Source organism: Hyperoodon ampullatus (genome assembly GCF_949752795.1).
Source record: "Hyperoodon ampullatus genome assembly, chromosome: 2".
Lineage (NCBI taxonomy): Eukaryota > Metazoa > Chordata > Mammalia > Artiodactyla > Ziphiidae > Hyperoodon > Hyperoodon ampullatus.
The window spans coordinates 51,432,299-51,450,637 of record NC_136915.1 but is presented as its reverse complement, the minus strand read 5'-3'; the positions used below and the strand labels follow the sequence as shown (position 1 = coordinate 51,450,637).

General features: G+C 42.4%; 1 protein-coding gene across 1 annotated transcript in view; it reads right to left on the bottom strand.

Moving 5' to 3' along the window:
* FGGY (FGGY carbohydrate kinase domain containing) overlaps positions 1-18,339 on the bottom strand; it is a 424,082-nt gene that overhangs the window by 390,943 nt on the left and 14,800 nt on the right. The window contains exon 2 of the mRNA XM_079698487.1: positions 12,553-12,767. Within this exon, the coding sequence (XP_079554613.1) occupies positions 12,553-12,753 (201 nt within the window). The 5' untranslated portion in view covers positions 12,754-12,767. The remainder of the gene's footprint in view (positions 1-12,552; positions 12,768-18,339) is intronic.

Genomic DNA, 18,339 nt, shown 5'->3' with positions numbered 1-18,339 from the left:
ACAACCTGATTAACAGTATCTACAAAAACCTATAGCCAACATCATACTTCACAATAAAATGAATGATTCCTTCCAATCAAAAACAAAGCAAGGCTGTTCTCTTTCACCACTTCTATTCAACCTTGTACTAGCGGTTCTGGCCAATGCAACAAGGCAAGAAAAAGAAAGTTAAAGTATACAGATCGGAAAGGAAGAAGTTAAAGTGTATTATTTTGCAGAAGACATAATCCCATATGCAGGAAATCCTTAGAAATTTATCAAAAAGAAAAATCTACCTGAACTAATAAGCAACCTTAGTAAGATCACAGGATACAAGATTCACATACAAAAATCAACTGCACTTCTATATACTAGCAAATAACATATCAAAATTGAAATACCAAAATAATTCTGATCACAGTAGCATCAGAAAAACAAAATACTCAGGAATTAGTTTATCAAAAGAAGTTCAAGACCTATACCCCCAAAACTACAAAACATTGCTACAAAAGAAACTACAAATTGGAGAAATATGCCATACTCATGAAATGGAAAATTCAACATTGTTGAGATGGCAATCTCAAATTAATCTACAGATTCTACACAACCCCTATTAAAATCCCAGAAGGTTTTTTTTAAGAAAATGACAAGCTGTTCCTAATTTATACAGAAATGTAAAGGACATAGAAAAGTCTAAGCACTTTTGAAAAGAAAGAACAAAGTTGTAGAACTTATGCTACCTGATTTCAACTTACTATAAAATTACCATTACTAAGTCAGTGTGGCATTGGCATAAGGATAAATTTATACATCAATGGAATGGAATAGAAACATAAGAAATACACCCAAACTTGTATGGTCAATTGATTTTTTATAAGGTGCCAAGACAATTCAATGGGGAAAGGACAGAATGTATGACAGTAGTACTAAAACAACTAAATGCCCAAATGCAAAAAAAAAAAAAAAGAACATATACTTTTTGACTTTTACCTTACACCATTCACAAAAATTGACTCAAAAAATGTATCATATCTCCAAATGTAAGAATTAAAACTATAAAACTTACAGGAGAAAATCTTTATGACATGAGCTAGACAAAGATTTATTAAAAAGCAAGACTCAAAAGAAAAAATAATAAATTTGACTTCATCAAAATTAAAAAATTTTTCTCTTTAAAAGAAACAGTAAGAAAATGAAAAGCTAAACATCGGGAGAAAACATTTGTAATTCAGACATCTGATAATAGACATATATGGAATATATAAAGAACTCTTATAACTCAATAATAAGAGGATTAACAACCCAGTTACAAAATGGGCAAAAGATTTAAATATACACATCACCAAAGAAGACAAATGGCCAAAGCACACAAAAATATGCTCAACATCATTAGTCATTAAGGAAATGCATATTAAAATCACAATAAGCTACTACTACACACCTACAATAACAGCTATAATAAAAAAGAGTGACAATACCAAGCATTAGAAAATTATGGAGAAAGTGGAATCCTCATACATTGCTGGTAGAAATGTAAAATACAGCCATTTTGGGAAAGAAGTTTGGCACTTTGTGAAACATAATTTACCACACAACTCAGCAATTTCACTCCTAGGTATCCACCCAGGAAAAATAAAAATGTATGTCAACATAAAGACTTGTATGTGAATATTCACAGCAGCATTGTTCATAATACCCTAAAACTGTAAACAAATCAAATGTTCATCATGGTTTAACCAAATGTTGAAACCAAGTGTGTTATATCCATACAACAGCATAGTACTCAGAAAGAGTACTATCTGTGCAACCACATGAATGAACCTTAAAAACATTACGCTAAGTAAAAGAAGTCGGACACAAAAGAAGCCATGTTGTATGATTCCATTTATGTGAAATTTCTAGAAAGGAATAACTATAAAGACAGAAAACAGTTATCGATGACTGGGGCTGGGGACTGACTACAAACAGGCATAAGGGAACTTTTGGGGGGTAACAGAACTATTCTAAAATTGAATTATGGTGATGATTGCACAAATGTGTAAATTTAATAAAATCACTGAATTATACATTTACAGTGGATGATTTTATGGTATGTAAATTATACCTCAAGCTGTTAAATATTTTTTTACAAAGTTGAGCTATAAAAGATGAAATGGAAATACATCCATGATATATTAATAAGGTACAAAAAAAACAAAAAAAAATATACAACAAACTGCTAATAGTGGTTGCCACTGAGAACAGAAATGACAGCTGGAGGAGAAGGGAGATTTTTCACTTTGTCATGTAATTTTTTAAGCTGGAGAATAACAGATTTATTGATGAATTCTATTTTTTAATTTTTGTTTCTATGGTTTCCTTTTGTGAAAAAGCATGAGTGATCACACTCATTAACATTTCCTGCCAACTTAAAACATGACAATAACCTTTTAAATACCACAAAAGTCAACTCAAATGTGTCCATCTCCATTTAAAATGCTCAAGTCAGACTTCCCTGGTGGCGTAGTGGTTGAGAGTCCGCCTGCCAATGCGGGGGACACGGGTTCGTGCCCCGGTCCAGGAAGATCCCACATGCAGTGGAGCGGCTGGGCCCGTGAGCCATGGCCGCTGAGCCGGCACGTCCAGAGCCTGTGCTCCGCAATGGGAGAGGCCACAACAGTGAGAGGCCGGCGTACCGCAAAAAAAATAAATAAAAAATAAAATAAAATAAAATGCTCAAGTCTTCTTTTCTCCTGTTTTGGAATTTTGGACTTGTCATTTAGGATTCTGTTTCTTACTATTTAATGAGTTCCTCAAATAAGAGCTACACACAATTATTACAGGTTTTTCAACAAAGAAAAGCATTAATTTTTTTCAAATAATAACAACAATAAATTATAAAATGTCACCATATATTGAGCACCTATTGAGTGCCAGGTACTTTACAAACATCATCTTATTTAATCCTTACAAAACCCACTGAGGAAACATTTAGTATTTCCATTTCATAAAAAAATAAGTGGAAGACTGGGGAGGGAAGGGAACAGCAAGTGGGCTCCAAAGATTGAGAATTTGAACTTAATCCTGTCGTACAGCCAGTAGATGGCAGAGCCAGAATTCAAACTCAGAGCCTGTGTTCTTCCTACTCCACCATACTGCCTGCCTGCCCAAGAGACTCACCCTGCAGAGAGGGCATGTGCTCTATGCAAGAACATCGCTAGTCAGCCATCTGTGACGCCTGGCAATACCTCTGCCCCACATCACCAGGTGAATGCCCCGTACACCTTCACTACACTGATCCATCAAGACTTAGAAGAATGTGAGCCGCAAACCCAAGTCCCTGTCAGCATGGCCTCAAGACAATGACCCACAAAGACCTGGTTTCAAATCCTAGCTCTGTCACTCTGGCTATGTGACCCAGGGCATGTTACACAATTCCAGCCATTCTAATCACCCCCTTGCCTTGCTGGATCATGTCTCTGTAGCATTTATAAGCATGGCCTCCTCCACCTGGAATGTCCTTCCAACTTGGCTTGGAAATCTCTGGGTAGTGGCTAAGATCAATGATACTGGGTGCAGACTCCCTGAGTTTGAAACCTGGCTCTGCCACCAACTAGTCATGTGACTTTGGGAAGCCAGAAAACCGGTTTCCTTGGTTACACAAAGCTATTACTTAGACCTACATCTCCTAATGATGTTATGAGAATTCAGCAAAATAAGGTGTGATTAGCCCAACATCTGGCATTTGGTGCACAATAAGTAGGAGCCATTATTTGAAGAAATTAGCTGCCTCCAATCTTCTTTGAATTCATGGAGCATCAATCTAACAATCAACAAGCCAGCCCTAACTTCTACCTGCCTTGCGGCCCTGTTGGTCTCTGTGCCCAGAGAGTGCATGCCTGACTTGGGCAAGCCCACCCCACATAGGCCTGCAATTAGTCAAGAGAGGAACTGGGAGGGAACATGTAGAAGATGCAATAAAACTCAATACCACAAGGCAGCTTTGGAGTAGAAACAAGCATGGGCTACAGTGTCAAAAGAGCCACCTTCTGGTTCCAGCTCCACCACTTCTGGATCAGGTAATCTTGCACTAATCTCATCACCTTTCTGAGCCTCAGGTTCCTGAGAGAGAGAGAACTCCTAGGTAAGGATCAAGAGCATCAATTAGTTTGAAAGTGCTCTGGAACTGATAAACCTTTGTAGGAAATATGAAGGATGGAAAACTCCCTCGATGCCTTACTAACTGTGTTCATGGAATCTTTCTGATGTACGAAGCATAGCATGCTCTGTGTGTCATGTAAGCACATATAAAATGACAGGATAAACAACTGAAAAGATTGGATAAACTCAAATCCTCCTAAGAATTCTGGTGGGAGTGACTGTCCAGTAGAAGCAAAGAAAATATTCTCTACAATCTACTTTATGAATCCCCTCGAAGACCTACAGAGTTCTATATTCGAACCATGGCCTTTCAGCCTCAAAAGTGCAGTGTCTCCATCTCTAAAACGGAAACCTACCACAAGGAACTGGAGGAATAATTGTGACAAGCATTTAAACCTGATTTGGTTAGGCAGCCACTGTCATTTCCCCAGCCTTATATGGAAATGCCTTATGACCATGCTCATCATGCTTATCGTGAGGACCCCCTCCACTCCCCACCCCCACCCCCATCTAAACCATCTCAGAGAGATGGCTGTCAGGGTCACACTACCCAGAAGGCCCCTGGGACTTGACCTGCTGACCTGAGGATTCTTTTTTATACGCTCATTAATGGAAGAAGAAAGCAGGCTAGTAAACTCACCCCAACAGCTTGGCATCAAGGGAATTTCCTCAGCTAGAGAGAAAGCACATTGCGCTGCTAAAGAATTTCCAGAGAAGGAGACTTCTGCAACTTCATTCGGTAACCTGGTCCATGTCTCGCAACTGTCAACTCGTAGCTATGGGGCAGCAAACAAATGTTTGGGGAAGGGATTGTGCATCGCTTTGTTCTGACTGTGGGAACCAGTTCAATTCTGCATGTGTTTTAAATCAGCAGGCTGTGCCATACTGGGTGGGGAGACAGAGTTCCTCAGAAATCTTCCAAACTGAGAACTGGAGGGTCAGAGGCATACCTGGTTTTATCTTTGGCTGTATTTGGAGCAAGGGTCAAAGCCTGGGGCCTCACGGAATCCAGCTTGCAATAGAGCTCTATGTGGCTGGTACTGTATTCTTTTAAATCTTGATTTGAATGCCTTTGTCAGCTTTGGGGGTGTGCATGAGGTTATGAAATCCCCAGTTCCCTCAGGCCCATCACTCCCTGTTGCCTACACAATTCAATTACTCATTCAGTCAGTCAGCAAATACAATCAAGCCCCTTCTAAGGTCATGCTGTGCACTATTCTGGGTATTTGGGAAACAATGGAAAGCAAAAAATTTTTTTTAATTCCTTACTGTTTTGGAGATTACGTTGTAAGGATATACAACGGCCAATAAACCGAAAAAATTATATAGTGTATGTACAGTATACTAGAAAGTGATGTCAGGGGGATCAGGAATGCCAGAGAAGGGGAAGGTAGTTGCTGAGAAAGTGAGATTTGAGGAAACACCTGAAGGACCTGAGGAGCTGACCCTGTAGAAAACTGTAGAAAAAGTGTTTCAGGCAGGAGAACAGCCAGTGCAAAGGCCCTGAGGTGGGAATAACAACAAGGCTAATATAGCTTGTGTGGGGTGTATGTTACCTGCAAGGCCCCTGGAGGCTTTCAGCTTTACAGAATCTACTCTAGTGACCAGTAAAATGAACAAATCCAGTCCTGGTCCATTACCTACACAGCATCCTAGCTCAGGTGTGGTACTGTCCCTTGAACATAAGGTAGAGAGATAGAGGCCAAACACTGCCATTTATGTCAGTGACACCAACATTCCTCCAAGAACAGAAACTCTGAAACTGCCTCTACCTCCTTCCTCTCCATCGTCACCAGGTCCTGCTCGATCTTCCTTCCAAAGTCTCTCAGTCTTGTGCCGCCTCTTTATTCCTCGGCCAACATCCTAACCCAGCCCTTCATTTATTAAAGAGGTAGTATTAGGCACCTACATGTGCCACCATAGAGGACACATGCTCAACAAGACAGACATAGCCCCAGGCCTCCCACACCTTATGGTTCAAACAAATCTCAGCTTCCAGAACTTTATTAGAAGAAGGAAACTGCCTCCTAACTGGCATCCTTGAATTTAGTTTCTGTTCCTCCAAGCCATCCTCAATCTGTTGCTGGTCAGTCTGAAACTCAGGATGATTCTAGAAGAGCTCCCAACTGGCCTCAGAACCAGCCACCCCAGGTAGGCCCCCAACACCAATTCCAGCTTCCCTTCCTCCTCCTACTGGAAACCACCTGCTCCAGCCGGGGATGACTCTAACTTTTCCACCTAAGCGCTTCCGTCCATAATATTCCTCCTGAACAACCACTCTTAGTGTTCTCAAGTCTCACTTTTAACCCTACATCCTTTCTCAAGCTTTCTTCATTGATTGGGAGTAGGGAGGTCCCAATGTCTTGAGTCATTCATTCTTTTTACATTTCCCGGGTCTACTATACGTTAGGACCTGGGTGAGCAAACTATAGTTCCTACCCTCCTGCGGTACAAAATCTAGTAGAAAAGACAGCTATTAATCCACAAATGGGAATTATTTTATTTTACTTCATTTATTTTATGTTATTACTTGATTATAGAATGATTTTACTATTTGATATTAATCAAAAAATGAATGATTCACAAACCACGTGAAGTTCTATGAAGAAGAAGTACAAGAGACGTGAAAACACTGAGTTGGACTTAGTTGGGAGGTAACATTGGGCGAGAAAAGGCTTCCTCCTTGAACAACTACCTTTTGAACTAAGATCCAGTGCAACACTACGCAAGGGACCTTCTGCAGTGATGGACATATTCTGTATCTGTGCTGTCCAGCACAGCAGCCACCAGCCACACGTGGCTGCCAAGCACTTGAAGTGTGGCTACTGCAATGCAGGAACCAAATTTTAAACTCTATTTAATTTTAACTAAATTTAAATGGTGACATGTGGCTAGTGACTGCTGTATCAGACAGTATGGACCTAAGGATGAATAGGAGTGAAATATGTCAGCAGAAGGCAGGAAGAGTATGCAGGAAGAAGAAAGAATGTGTGCAAAAGTCCGGCCAGAGGACAGGGGGAGCAGTGCATGTGTGGGATTATGACAGAAGGAGAATATGAGTGGAAGGCAGAGCTGAGAGAAGCATCATGAGATGAGCCAGGAGAGCAGGCTAAAACCAAACCACACAGCGCCTACAGGCCATGTTAAGGATTCTGAGTTCTATCCAAGCAGTAGTATGGGGCTACAGAAGAGCTGTAAGCAAAAGAGTGACCTGATCAAGTTAGCATTAACATATATCTATCATTCCAGCTCAAGAAGGAGCACAGTTGGAGAGGGAAAGTGCACAGACATAGATGAGGAGGTCAGTTGCATTCCAAGGCTAATCCAGACAAAAGATGAAGGTATGTGGTGTTGGAGATGGAGGGAATGCAGAGCTCTGGCCTGAGTTCAGGCTTATCACCCACTTCCTGGGTGACTTAGGGAAAGTCACTTAACTCTCTGGATCTCAGTATTTCTTTTCAATTTAACATGGGAATAACAACCCCTCCCCTACCTACCTTGTATGACAATCAAATGGATAGGCTCGTACTTTGTAAACCATAAAGGTTCTATAAATATAGGAGGTTGACATGATTGCTCAACCCCACATGGGTGACTCCCTCTTCTGCTCCTTCTCTCTCCAACCATTACTCATATAGCTGGTACAATTTAGAACAAAATGGTATTTCGTTGGCTTCCTGGGTATTACTTTTTTCCATGTAACTGAACTATTTCATCCTTAGGGGCACAGAACTTGTTGTAGCCCTCGCTCCCATATATAATCTAGTGCTTAGCAAAGAGCATAGCACATAGTACGTACTCAATAAATATTCGCAGACTAATGACACTTGACAAATACCTGCTGGCTGAATGGTACGTCCAGCTTATCTTCTTCCTAATGGAAGCTGTTACTAGACACTACCTTGCAATGTTCTTGCCTTGTTGAGGTGATTAAGATTTGCGGCTCCAAAAAGGGATATAAGCCCTTAAAATCAAGGACGACATAAGCTCTAGGACTTGTGTGTTTCCATAGAAATTTTTAGATGTGTGGGTATCAACCCAATAAAGACTTGACAGTTTCAGGGGCAGTGGTGAGTAGAACAGAGAAGAGGATTTGGAACCATCTCAGTAGGGGTCTAGGTCTGTCTCTAATACTCATTAGTTTCAGAGCCTCAATATCCTCATGAGTCAAATAGGAAGTATGGCAAACTATGTCATAGAGTTATTGCAACATTTGAACAAGATGAGGGATGTCAGAATGTTTTTTGTTTGCTTGTTTTTAGCTCTAAGTAACATTAATTCAGCAACCATTTACTGAGCATCAAATTTGTGCCAAGCAATGTGTTAGATGCTGTGGACACAGAGATGACACTCTCCAAGAGTTCAGCTCATGGTTAAAACAAGTCACCAATTAAAACACAATCTGGTAAGGACCAGATAATGAAACAGGTGAAGACGTGGGCTCTGGGGCAACAGAGAGGGACTTCTCACCCTCTTTCTTCTGAGGTTGTCAAGGGCAGGCAGGGACTGTCAGGGGTCATCCAGGAAGGCTCCAAGGGGGAAGTAATGCTTAAGCTTACTTTAAAAGGTACCCAGGAACTGGGCAGGTTAAAAAAAAAAGATGAGAGAAGAGCATGCCAGATAATGAAAACAACAGATATTTCACTCATTCACGTACTCAACAGACATGAATGGGGCACATTACAAGTGAGGAACTCTAAGGAAATACAGATAAACAAGATATGACCCCTACTCGGGGGGCACACATTTTCCACATAAGCAGACAGCTGGGTAAAGGCACTTATAATTCAGAATGCTTAATATAACAATCAGGATAAGCTCAAAGTTCTCCATTCAGAGCTAATTTAGAAAAAAAAAATTCAGGTAGCTTAATACGATAAGATGCGGGCATGTGGAATAAGATGAGGCTGAAGAGAGGGACAAAAAAAGAGCACGAGGAAGACAGCAGCAGCCCAACCCCTGACTTTGGGTGGTTACTTTACCTCTTAACAGCTCATTTCTTCCAGCTCTAAAACAGAGTTCATAATAAATTGTTGACGCCACTATGGAGAACAGTATGGAGGTTGTTAAAAAAAGCTAAAGATAGAACTACCATATGATCCAACAATCCCACTCTTGGGCATATATCAGAAAAAAACATGGTTCGAAAGGATACATGCACCCCAATGTTCGCTGCAGCATTATTTACAATAGCCAAGACATGGAATCAACCTACATGACCATCAACAGAGGAATGGATAAAGAAGATGTGGTACATATATACAATGGAATATTACTCAGCCATAAATACCTATATATGGAATTTAAGAAAAAAAATGTCATGAAGAACCTAGGGGTAAAACAGGAATAAAGACACAGACCTACTTGAGAATGAACTTGAGGATATGGGGAGGGGGAAGGGTAAGCTGTGACAAAGCAAGAGAGAAGCATGGACATATATACACTAGCAAACGTAAGGCAGATAGCTAGTGGGAAGCAGCCGCATAGCACAGGGAGATCAGCTCGGTACCTTGTGACCGACTGCAGGGGTGGGATAGGGAGAGTGGAAGGGAGGGAGATGCAAGAGGGAAGGGATATGGGAACAGATGTATATGTATAACTGATTCACTTTGTTATAAAGCAGAAACTAATACACCATTGTGAAGCAATTATACTCCAATAAAGTTGTAAAAAAATAATAATAAAAAAAAATTTTTTTAAAAAGAGAATGAAATAATGCCATTTGCAGCAACATGGAGATTATCACACTAAGTGAACTAAGCCAGACAGAGGACAAATATCATATAATATTGCTTGTATGTGAAATCTAAAAAAAAAAGATACAAATGAACTTAGATACAAAATAGAACTAGACCTACAAACACAGAAAACAAACTTATGGATACCAAAAGGAAAAGGGTAGGGGGATAAATTAGGAGTTTGCGATTAACATATACACACTACTATATATAAAACAGATAACCAACAAGGACCTACTGTATAGCACAAGGAACTCTACTCAATATTTTTTAATAACCAATAAGACAAAAGAATCTGAAAAAAACAGTACACCTAAAAGTAACATAACATTGCAAATACTATATTTCAGTTTTTTTTTTAAAAAACGAGGCTGTTGTGTGGATAAAATGAAGTGATTGGTATAAAGTGTTCAGCATGGTACCTGGAACATAATCAGTGCCCAAGAAATGTGAGCTGCCATCATCATCATCATATTGTTACTGTTGTTCTTATTGTTTTTATTAACTTGACTAAGGGGAAAGTGTCTCAGGCAATGTGAGCAACTTAGTGAAAAGGAAGCAGTAAGTACAACTGCTCTCAAACTCTTGACTTCCTTAAGTCCTTGAGAAAGACAAGACAGGTCGGGATGTATTTTATGTCACCCCTTGCCCCAGACCGTTGCTTCTCAAAATCTTACACGGAAAGAACCCTAACGACAAAAGGAGTGAATATTCCCATGAGGTGCCTCCCTTACTGACACTGACTTTTCAGTATTTCGTCTTAGAAATTCACTCTCCTCCATAATCTACTCATTTCTGTTATTGTCATCATCATCGCCATAGGAATCATAGTGCTTACTCATTTCCAGGCACTGTTACGACATTTTATATGCATTAACTCATTTAATCCTCACAAGGACCCAGTGCAGATAGGTACAGTCGTCATTCCATTTTACAGATGATGAAACTCAAGCAAGACACCATAAGTAACTTGTCCAAGATGACAAGCTAATAAATGTTGAAACTGGGATGTCAATCCAGGCAGTCTGGCTCCAGAATCTGTGCTCTCTGGTGTGTTACCTCTCTAATATAAACATGCTCCCCTCCTTCAACCTCACATAGCAATATAGCTGTGAGTAGGTATGTCATGTTTATCATATGGCATCTGACATGCGGCCACATGGCCATACCCCATGCGAGGGGAACAGCCTAAGACCCAATAGCTTTATCCAGGTTTGCTACAGACAGACATCCTCGCTAAGGACAAATGCCCAGAGCCACTCACATGGCTAATGGGGCTCAAGCAGATGATGAGGTGGCTGCCACCGGGAGATGATTAAAAATCCAACATTAAACCAAGCTGTACTTAGAGCAGACCTGTTTTTAAAGTAGCTTTTCATCAGGGGATTATATTTTCTTCTTCACAATGTCCTTAATGGCAAGAAATGCTATACGTTGGAAAAACAAAGGAGACCCAAGGGCAAAGAGTAGAAGATTCTCACCAAGGCGGGGGCTGGGACGGGGCGGGGGAGGGAGGAGGAAAATTAAACAGGCAGAAGAGAAGATGTGCCCCCTTTTTATTCCTATACGATAATGCTCCAGTGCCTCCCACCCCCACCTTCTCTCCCTGCCTTCTTCTCCAGGGGCACTAACATCAGCCCAGAGCTCATTAAAGTTTAAACAGACTGATCAATACGGACAGAACAGTGAATTGTCCATCTGCAAATTACCAAGCCCTTCATGAATATTTAAGGAACTAAATTAGGAACAGGGAGAAGAGAGAACCCAGGACTTTATTTTTCTCTCTGGTAAAAACTACAAAAGCATCTCTGTCGTTCCTGATCACCAGGATATAAAACCAGTCAAGTGAAACTAAAAGGGAACAATTCTCAACCAGCATCACTCCTTTTCCCAAGCCAGCAAGCTGACCGCAAACCAAGGCCATGCAAGATAAACATCTACCTGGCACAACTCAGAGATGCACCATGTTGCCTCACTTCCTTCCTTTCTCAGAACCCACCGTGTTCTCAGGCCACTGTGCCTTTGCACATGCAGTTCCCTCTGAACAAAATGAGGTTTTGTTGCCTTCCACTTGGAAGGCAGGACAGTCCAGTGACTAAGGGTGCAGCACTGGAGTCAGACTGCCTTTCCTACTTACTAACTGCAGGAACTTGAGTAAGATATCTAAGGGTGCAGCACTGGAGTCAGACTGCCTTTCCTACTTACTAACTGCAGGAACTTGAGTAAGTTATCTAATCTTTCTATGCCTTTGTTTCCTCCTCAATAAAATGAGGGTACCTTTATAGGGTCGTTGTGAGGATTCGACTGCATAATGCATGTTAACATGTTTTACACAGCACTGGGCACACCTGAGGGCACAGTAGAGGTCATCTATGGTTATCAGTGACGTCTTCACATTCGGTCACATCTGACTGAATCCTCTGTCTACATGTTCTGCATCCTCCACCCTGTCTACCTGGAGCCCCTCAGCGTTGGCCCCTTCCTCAGCTCTAGCCACAGTCACTTTGCTCCCAGCACCTATCACGTTACATCCCAGCTGTCTGTTGGTCTCTGCCATAGACCATGAGCTCCCTAAAGGCAAAGCCTGTGTCTAAAGTTACCCCGACCTTGTCCCGGCACCAGATGGACACACTACACACACTCAGCAGGTGGGAGCAGGGGAACACGTGTGAGAACGCGAGAGTTGAGGCCATACCTTTGTGACGATGCAGCACGCAACCCAGATGTCCTCGGAGGACTGCTCGTGGTGGTTGAACTGAGGCTCCCACTGGTTGATTGGCTGGTCTGCGAAAGCCAAGAGGATACCCCTCTGGTCCACCAGAGCTGCACGGACACTACCTGTCCCCACGTCCACACCCACGTAGTAGCTCCCGAGTTCCTGATCTCCGCCGGGCATTGCCGTCCCTCCACCTGCGGGGATCAAGGGCAAAACCACGTGAAGACCAAGTGGGTCTGCAAAGCCAAGCATGGGACAACTTGAAAGTGGAAATGAAGGGATGCAGCTGATGAACTGGTAGCCATTGATTATTTATTCATCCAACAAAACGTTCATTGCTGCCAGTGTGCTAACAGGCACTGAGCTAGGTAGTGGGTGAACAGACAGGCATGGCCTCAGATATGGAGTTTCTGTTCTTGGAAGGGAGTCAGATGGTGAGCATTTATGAAATGCATTAATTATTCAAGCAAAGTCGTGACACTGGGTGAAAAGTGCTATGAGGATAAATAAAGGGTTATAGAGCTGAGAATCTGGAGGCAACAGATATGCATTTTCTTCTCACTGAATTTGAATTGAAACAAGGACAATGCCCATGGCGCTGAAAAGGAACCTCATCTGCCCAGTCGGCCAGTCAGAAAGAGAAAGACAAATACCGTATGCTAACACATATATGTGAAATTTAAGAAAAAAAATGTCATGAAGAACCTAGGGGTAAAACAGGAATAAAGACACAGACCTACTTGAGAATGGACTTGAGGATATGGGGAGGGGGAAGGGTAAGCTGTGACAAAGCGAAAGAGAGGCATGGACATATATACACTAGCAAACGTAAGGTAGATAGCTAGTGGGAAGCAGCCGCATAGCACAGGGAGATCGGCTCGGTGCTTTGTGACCGCCTAGAGGGGTGGGATAGGGAGGGAGGGAGGGAGGGAGGGAGACGCAAGAGGGAAGGGATATGGGAACATATGTATATGTATAACTGATTCACTTTGTTATAAAGCAGAAACTAATAAAAAAAAAAACTATCTACTGAGCACCTATTATGTGCCAACAAGCACTGTAAAAAGTACATACAGCCCCTCTACTCACCACGACTCTACAAGGTGAGACTATTTTTTTCTTCCAGTCTTATTGAGATATAATTGACATAGAGCACTGTGTAAGTTTAAGGTATACAGCATAATGATGTGGCTTTCATACATTAAGAAGTGATTATCACAATAAGCTTAGTGAATATCTATCATCTCATAGAGATATAAAAGTAAAGAAACAGAAAAACAAATTTGTGTGATGAGATATCTTAGGATTTACTCTCTTAACTTTCATATATAAATACAGCAGTGTTCATTCTATTTATCACGTTGCACATTGTATTACTAGTATTTAGTTATCTTATAACCAGAAGTTTGTACCTTTTGACTGCCTTCATCCAATTCCCCTCTGCCCCTGAAGGTGAGTATAGTTAAAAATCTATTTGACAGGTGACTAAGATGAGATGCCAAGAGATATGTAACTTTTCTCTTAATGCTAGGTCCACACACTTAAGAACAGTAAATGCACATTGATGCATTTTATACTGATGGGCAAATAGGTCTCTGAGAAGTTAAGAGATTTAGCCAGCACCACTCAAGAGCAGCCTGGACCCAAAGTCCCACATCTGTCTCATGTCCCTTCCTTTCCTTCTTAGCAGCTTGCGATACAGGTTTAGAGAAGAGGCAAATACACTGCAGCCGTGTCAGGAAGTGACTGGGAATTGGGAAGGAGCCTCGAGGGAGACAGGATCAGGAACTTGTTAAACAATCTGTTTTCTTTACAGACCCCTTGTGAGTTACAAGGAAATCTGACCAGAGAACACTCAGGAATTCCTTGGCCTTCACTGCGGCTCTGAGTCCCTCTGGTCAGATTAGCCCCCATGACACAGACATCTCACAGAGGCTTTCATTTTCCAGATTGGCCTTTTAAAGAATAAGAACAAGCCCCCAAGATACCCATGCTGGTGAACATGCTACAACTCCCCAGGTGAGCTCGGGGCAGCCTCAGCGCCCAGAGTCTAATTTCAACCGCAGCAGCGTTCTGCACCCTTCCACTTAAAAAAGGTAATGTTTCCTTGGCAAGGTCACACCTGGGAATTCTAAAATGAAGTCAGCCAGCAGATGTTCCATTACAGCTTCCTGGATATTTATCCCAGTCAGAAACAGCTTCATTACAAGTGATAGCTCCTGACTTGATCACGAAGATTTCCCAAAGGTGTGTGGCCCCCTTTGGTTCACAGGCAGGTGTAGAGGCCAATGGGGAATCTGTAGTTAAGAACATGTGCTACCTCCGTCTGAGCTTCAGAGAACAACTCTCAGGCTCCAGCCTAAGTGCCTTCTCATCTCCTCGCCCGTATGACCAGTGGCACCAGTTTTCAAACCATGCATTCCTTCAGGCATCCAAAAGGGATATCTTTCCTTCAAGCCATTACTCGGAAGAATTGAAATAAAACAGATCAAAGCAGAGCTGCTCTGTTTGAAGCAAAGATCACCCTTGCCTGGCCCTCTACCCTCCCCCCAGCAATCGCTCTGCTGGGTCCTTCCTCAGGACTCAGGATGGCTGAAAACCACTGGCTGAGGCCCTCTGCACGGCATCCCAGGCCCTCCAGGAGCTGCCCTCTGCCTGCTGTCCGGCCACATCCACCTCAGTCCTGCCCATTCTCACACCAAGCTCCAGACATCCTGAACCCCTCGCAGGACCGCAGCTGTACCGTACTGCTACAGGACTCTCTCCCCTCGTGCTTCTCTTCCCTTGCTACTTTCTTCCTCTCTTGTGTACCTGCTGACTTCCATTTCAAGATCCAGCTAAACCACCACCTCTTCAGGAAAGACTGCCTTGCCTCTCTCCATGCCCTGCTGCCACCAGAGTACTGTGCCCCTACTTTCTTTGCAAACTTTTTGAAGACCACTCTGACTGTGAATTTTTTGTTTCTGTGTCCGTCTCCCTTACTGGCCTGAACCTGAAGAAAGGAACTGATTGATTTCTGGATCCCCAGCTCCTACAGTTTCTATATCCCCAAACCAGTACAGTGTCTGGTACATAACTGGTTTTCAGTACATGTTTACGGAATGAACACCTAAATCAGTGAATCCACAGAAAACAAGGATGAACAGGTTCGTGCTTTAATGCTTTAATAGTTTGGATTCCTAGGTTTGTACTTATCTGCACTAGTGTTTTTCCTTGATTCTAATCTCTGTATGCTTCATCCATCCAATTAACAAATATTTATTGGATGCTTACAACTACATTTTATTAATTCGAAGACACTCATTTTTTTCACATTTAGCTTCTTCAAAATTAGTGACTCGGCACTCAATGGCATCTTACAACTAATCAGTAGCGTGTTCTTTCCTTCTTAGTGGTATATGAAATAATGATGCATCTTGCAATCAATGACTGATATTCAAAGAAATGCAGATTGTGCCAGGCACCAGGCACCCTGCTAAGAGCTGAGGATACAGTGAAGGACAAAATAGGACAGTGCCATGGCTCAGATCTTCCTCGGTTTCTTTAACTGCAAGGAGGAGGAAGTCTCACCGGGCTCACTGTTCCATCTCCCGGAACTGACCACATACACATCCTCTTGCTGTACTCGGGGTTCCTTCTCTTAGCTTCCCCCTGTCACCACTTGGAAGGGCCCAGGGATGCTGCTCCCCAATACGGATCCTGACAAGCCAACAACTCTCTATCCTTGGCTAGAACTTTCCAAGATTATTCTAAACACTGGAGGGAGAAACAAGGGGAAAAACACAGGAAATGAAGAATCGATACAAACATTCTGGATTACACAGACCTGGCCAGCCATCATCCAGGCTTCTCTGTACTCCTGCCAGCGCCAGTGACAAAAGAGTCCCCCAGGGGGCTGGCCCAGCTCCTCAGGCCTGGCTCCCTCACTTTTGACTGTCTTCCTCTACAAAGAATTCCTCATCTTACCACCCACTACCCAGACTTCCTGATTTACTTCCAATAAAATCCAAAGAGGCAGATTTCCACTCTGCAGCTGACTCAGGGCTTCCCCCAGCTCTGGGTTTTGGACCCATCTCTTGGCTAAACAGGAAAGAGCCCATCCTTTGGGAGAACCACTCCCCCCCCAACCCCCGCCACACACACTTGTATGGAGAGTGGAGCTTTGCCATTAGACATTAACTCCAGTGCTGCCTGGACCACAGCTGTATCCCCAGTGCCAGCCCAGTGCCTGGCACATAGCACGAACTCACCAAGTCTCTGAGACTCAGTGGACACCTTTAAAACCTATCTTTAGGGAAATAATAAAAGGTACAAATTTACTATGTATCCGATGCTTTGCTAAGCAGCTTGCTTACATTCTTAATCCACTTTTTATCCTGACATCGACCCCTGAAGATAAGTACTGTTATTATCCCCATTTTACTGATGAGGAAAACGAGTCCTAGACTAGTTAATAACTTGCTCCAGTATGTCATATAACTCGCAAGTGATGGAGTTGAGAGCAATCTCATTCCCTCTGGCTCTCAAATCCCTAACCATTCTCAGGATGATATACTGCCTGATACCCTCCATTTAGTAAATGCCCATCTGCCAAGGGTTCTGCTAGGTATTCCTGCCTACTCTGTCTACAACTGGCTAACTCAGAACTCAGGCTGCCCACCTTCAGAGACTGACCCTTCCTCAACACCAGGTGTCCTCTCTCTGGCAAACTACCCGTTTCTAGACCATTTAACTGAGACATCAGTTGGGAAGAGAGTCAAACCCATGGGAACAAGGGCATCTTACCCTCCCTGCACTGTTTGCACAGACCTCCCAGTTCATGTTTTTGTAAGAAATAGATCCTAATTAAATATTTCAAGTTCACCATGCTTCCCATTACTATAGTTTTAAGTGATCTCTTTATGATTGTTTCCACACCTGGACCCTGAAAGAAGGGAAACAAAGAAGTTCAAGCCCTTAGGCAGCTTCCCTGAAACTCAACCCTGTGAGTTATAAAAACTCTGCCAGAGGAGTTTCTGCAACTCAGATTCCTTGTCTCCCCTTTCTGTGCCCTTTGTTCCTGGGTCATAGGTACTCTCTGCTGTGTCCTAGACTCCAAACTGTATTCCAGTCCCTCTTGGCCTCAAGAAATAAAGTAAATGCAAAATGGAAAACATGATTCCCTTTTCCAATTTGTTTTTTTTAAAAAAGGATTAGGATCCTCCCGCACGCCTGGCACTTTTATACATTTGTTCATTATCTTCTGACTGAAACCCAGTCAAGCTGGTAACCCTATCACCATTTTATACCTTGGTGGGATGGGGAAATTTGCCCTGAGTACCACAAACAGTAAACAACAGCAGCACCTGCATTTGAACCCTGGCCTCTTAAGGCAGGTTTAGGGCTCTTTCTACACACCAACCTAAAAGTGAAAACCAAATCCTTCAAAAACTTCTTCAATATCAATATCAACAACAAAGGCAGCAACAACTAGCATTTATTAAGCTCTGCTCTGCAAACTGCCCACCTGATCTTGTGATTTCACTTCACCTTTGTAACAACCCCGTGTGGCTGGCACGATGAGCCCCTTTTCCAGTTTAGGGGATTGAGGTTCTCAGCAATAAAGCTATTTAACGTCATAGAGCACAAAACCAGAGGAGCTGGGGCTCCAGGCCAGGACGGTATGGCTCCAGAGCCCAATGGATGAATGATGAGAGTCAGAACATTAGTTCCAGTTCATTCATTTCAGTCAAAGATAAATTCTCTAAAAAGAAAAACAACTAATAG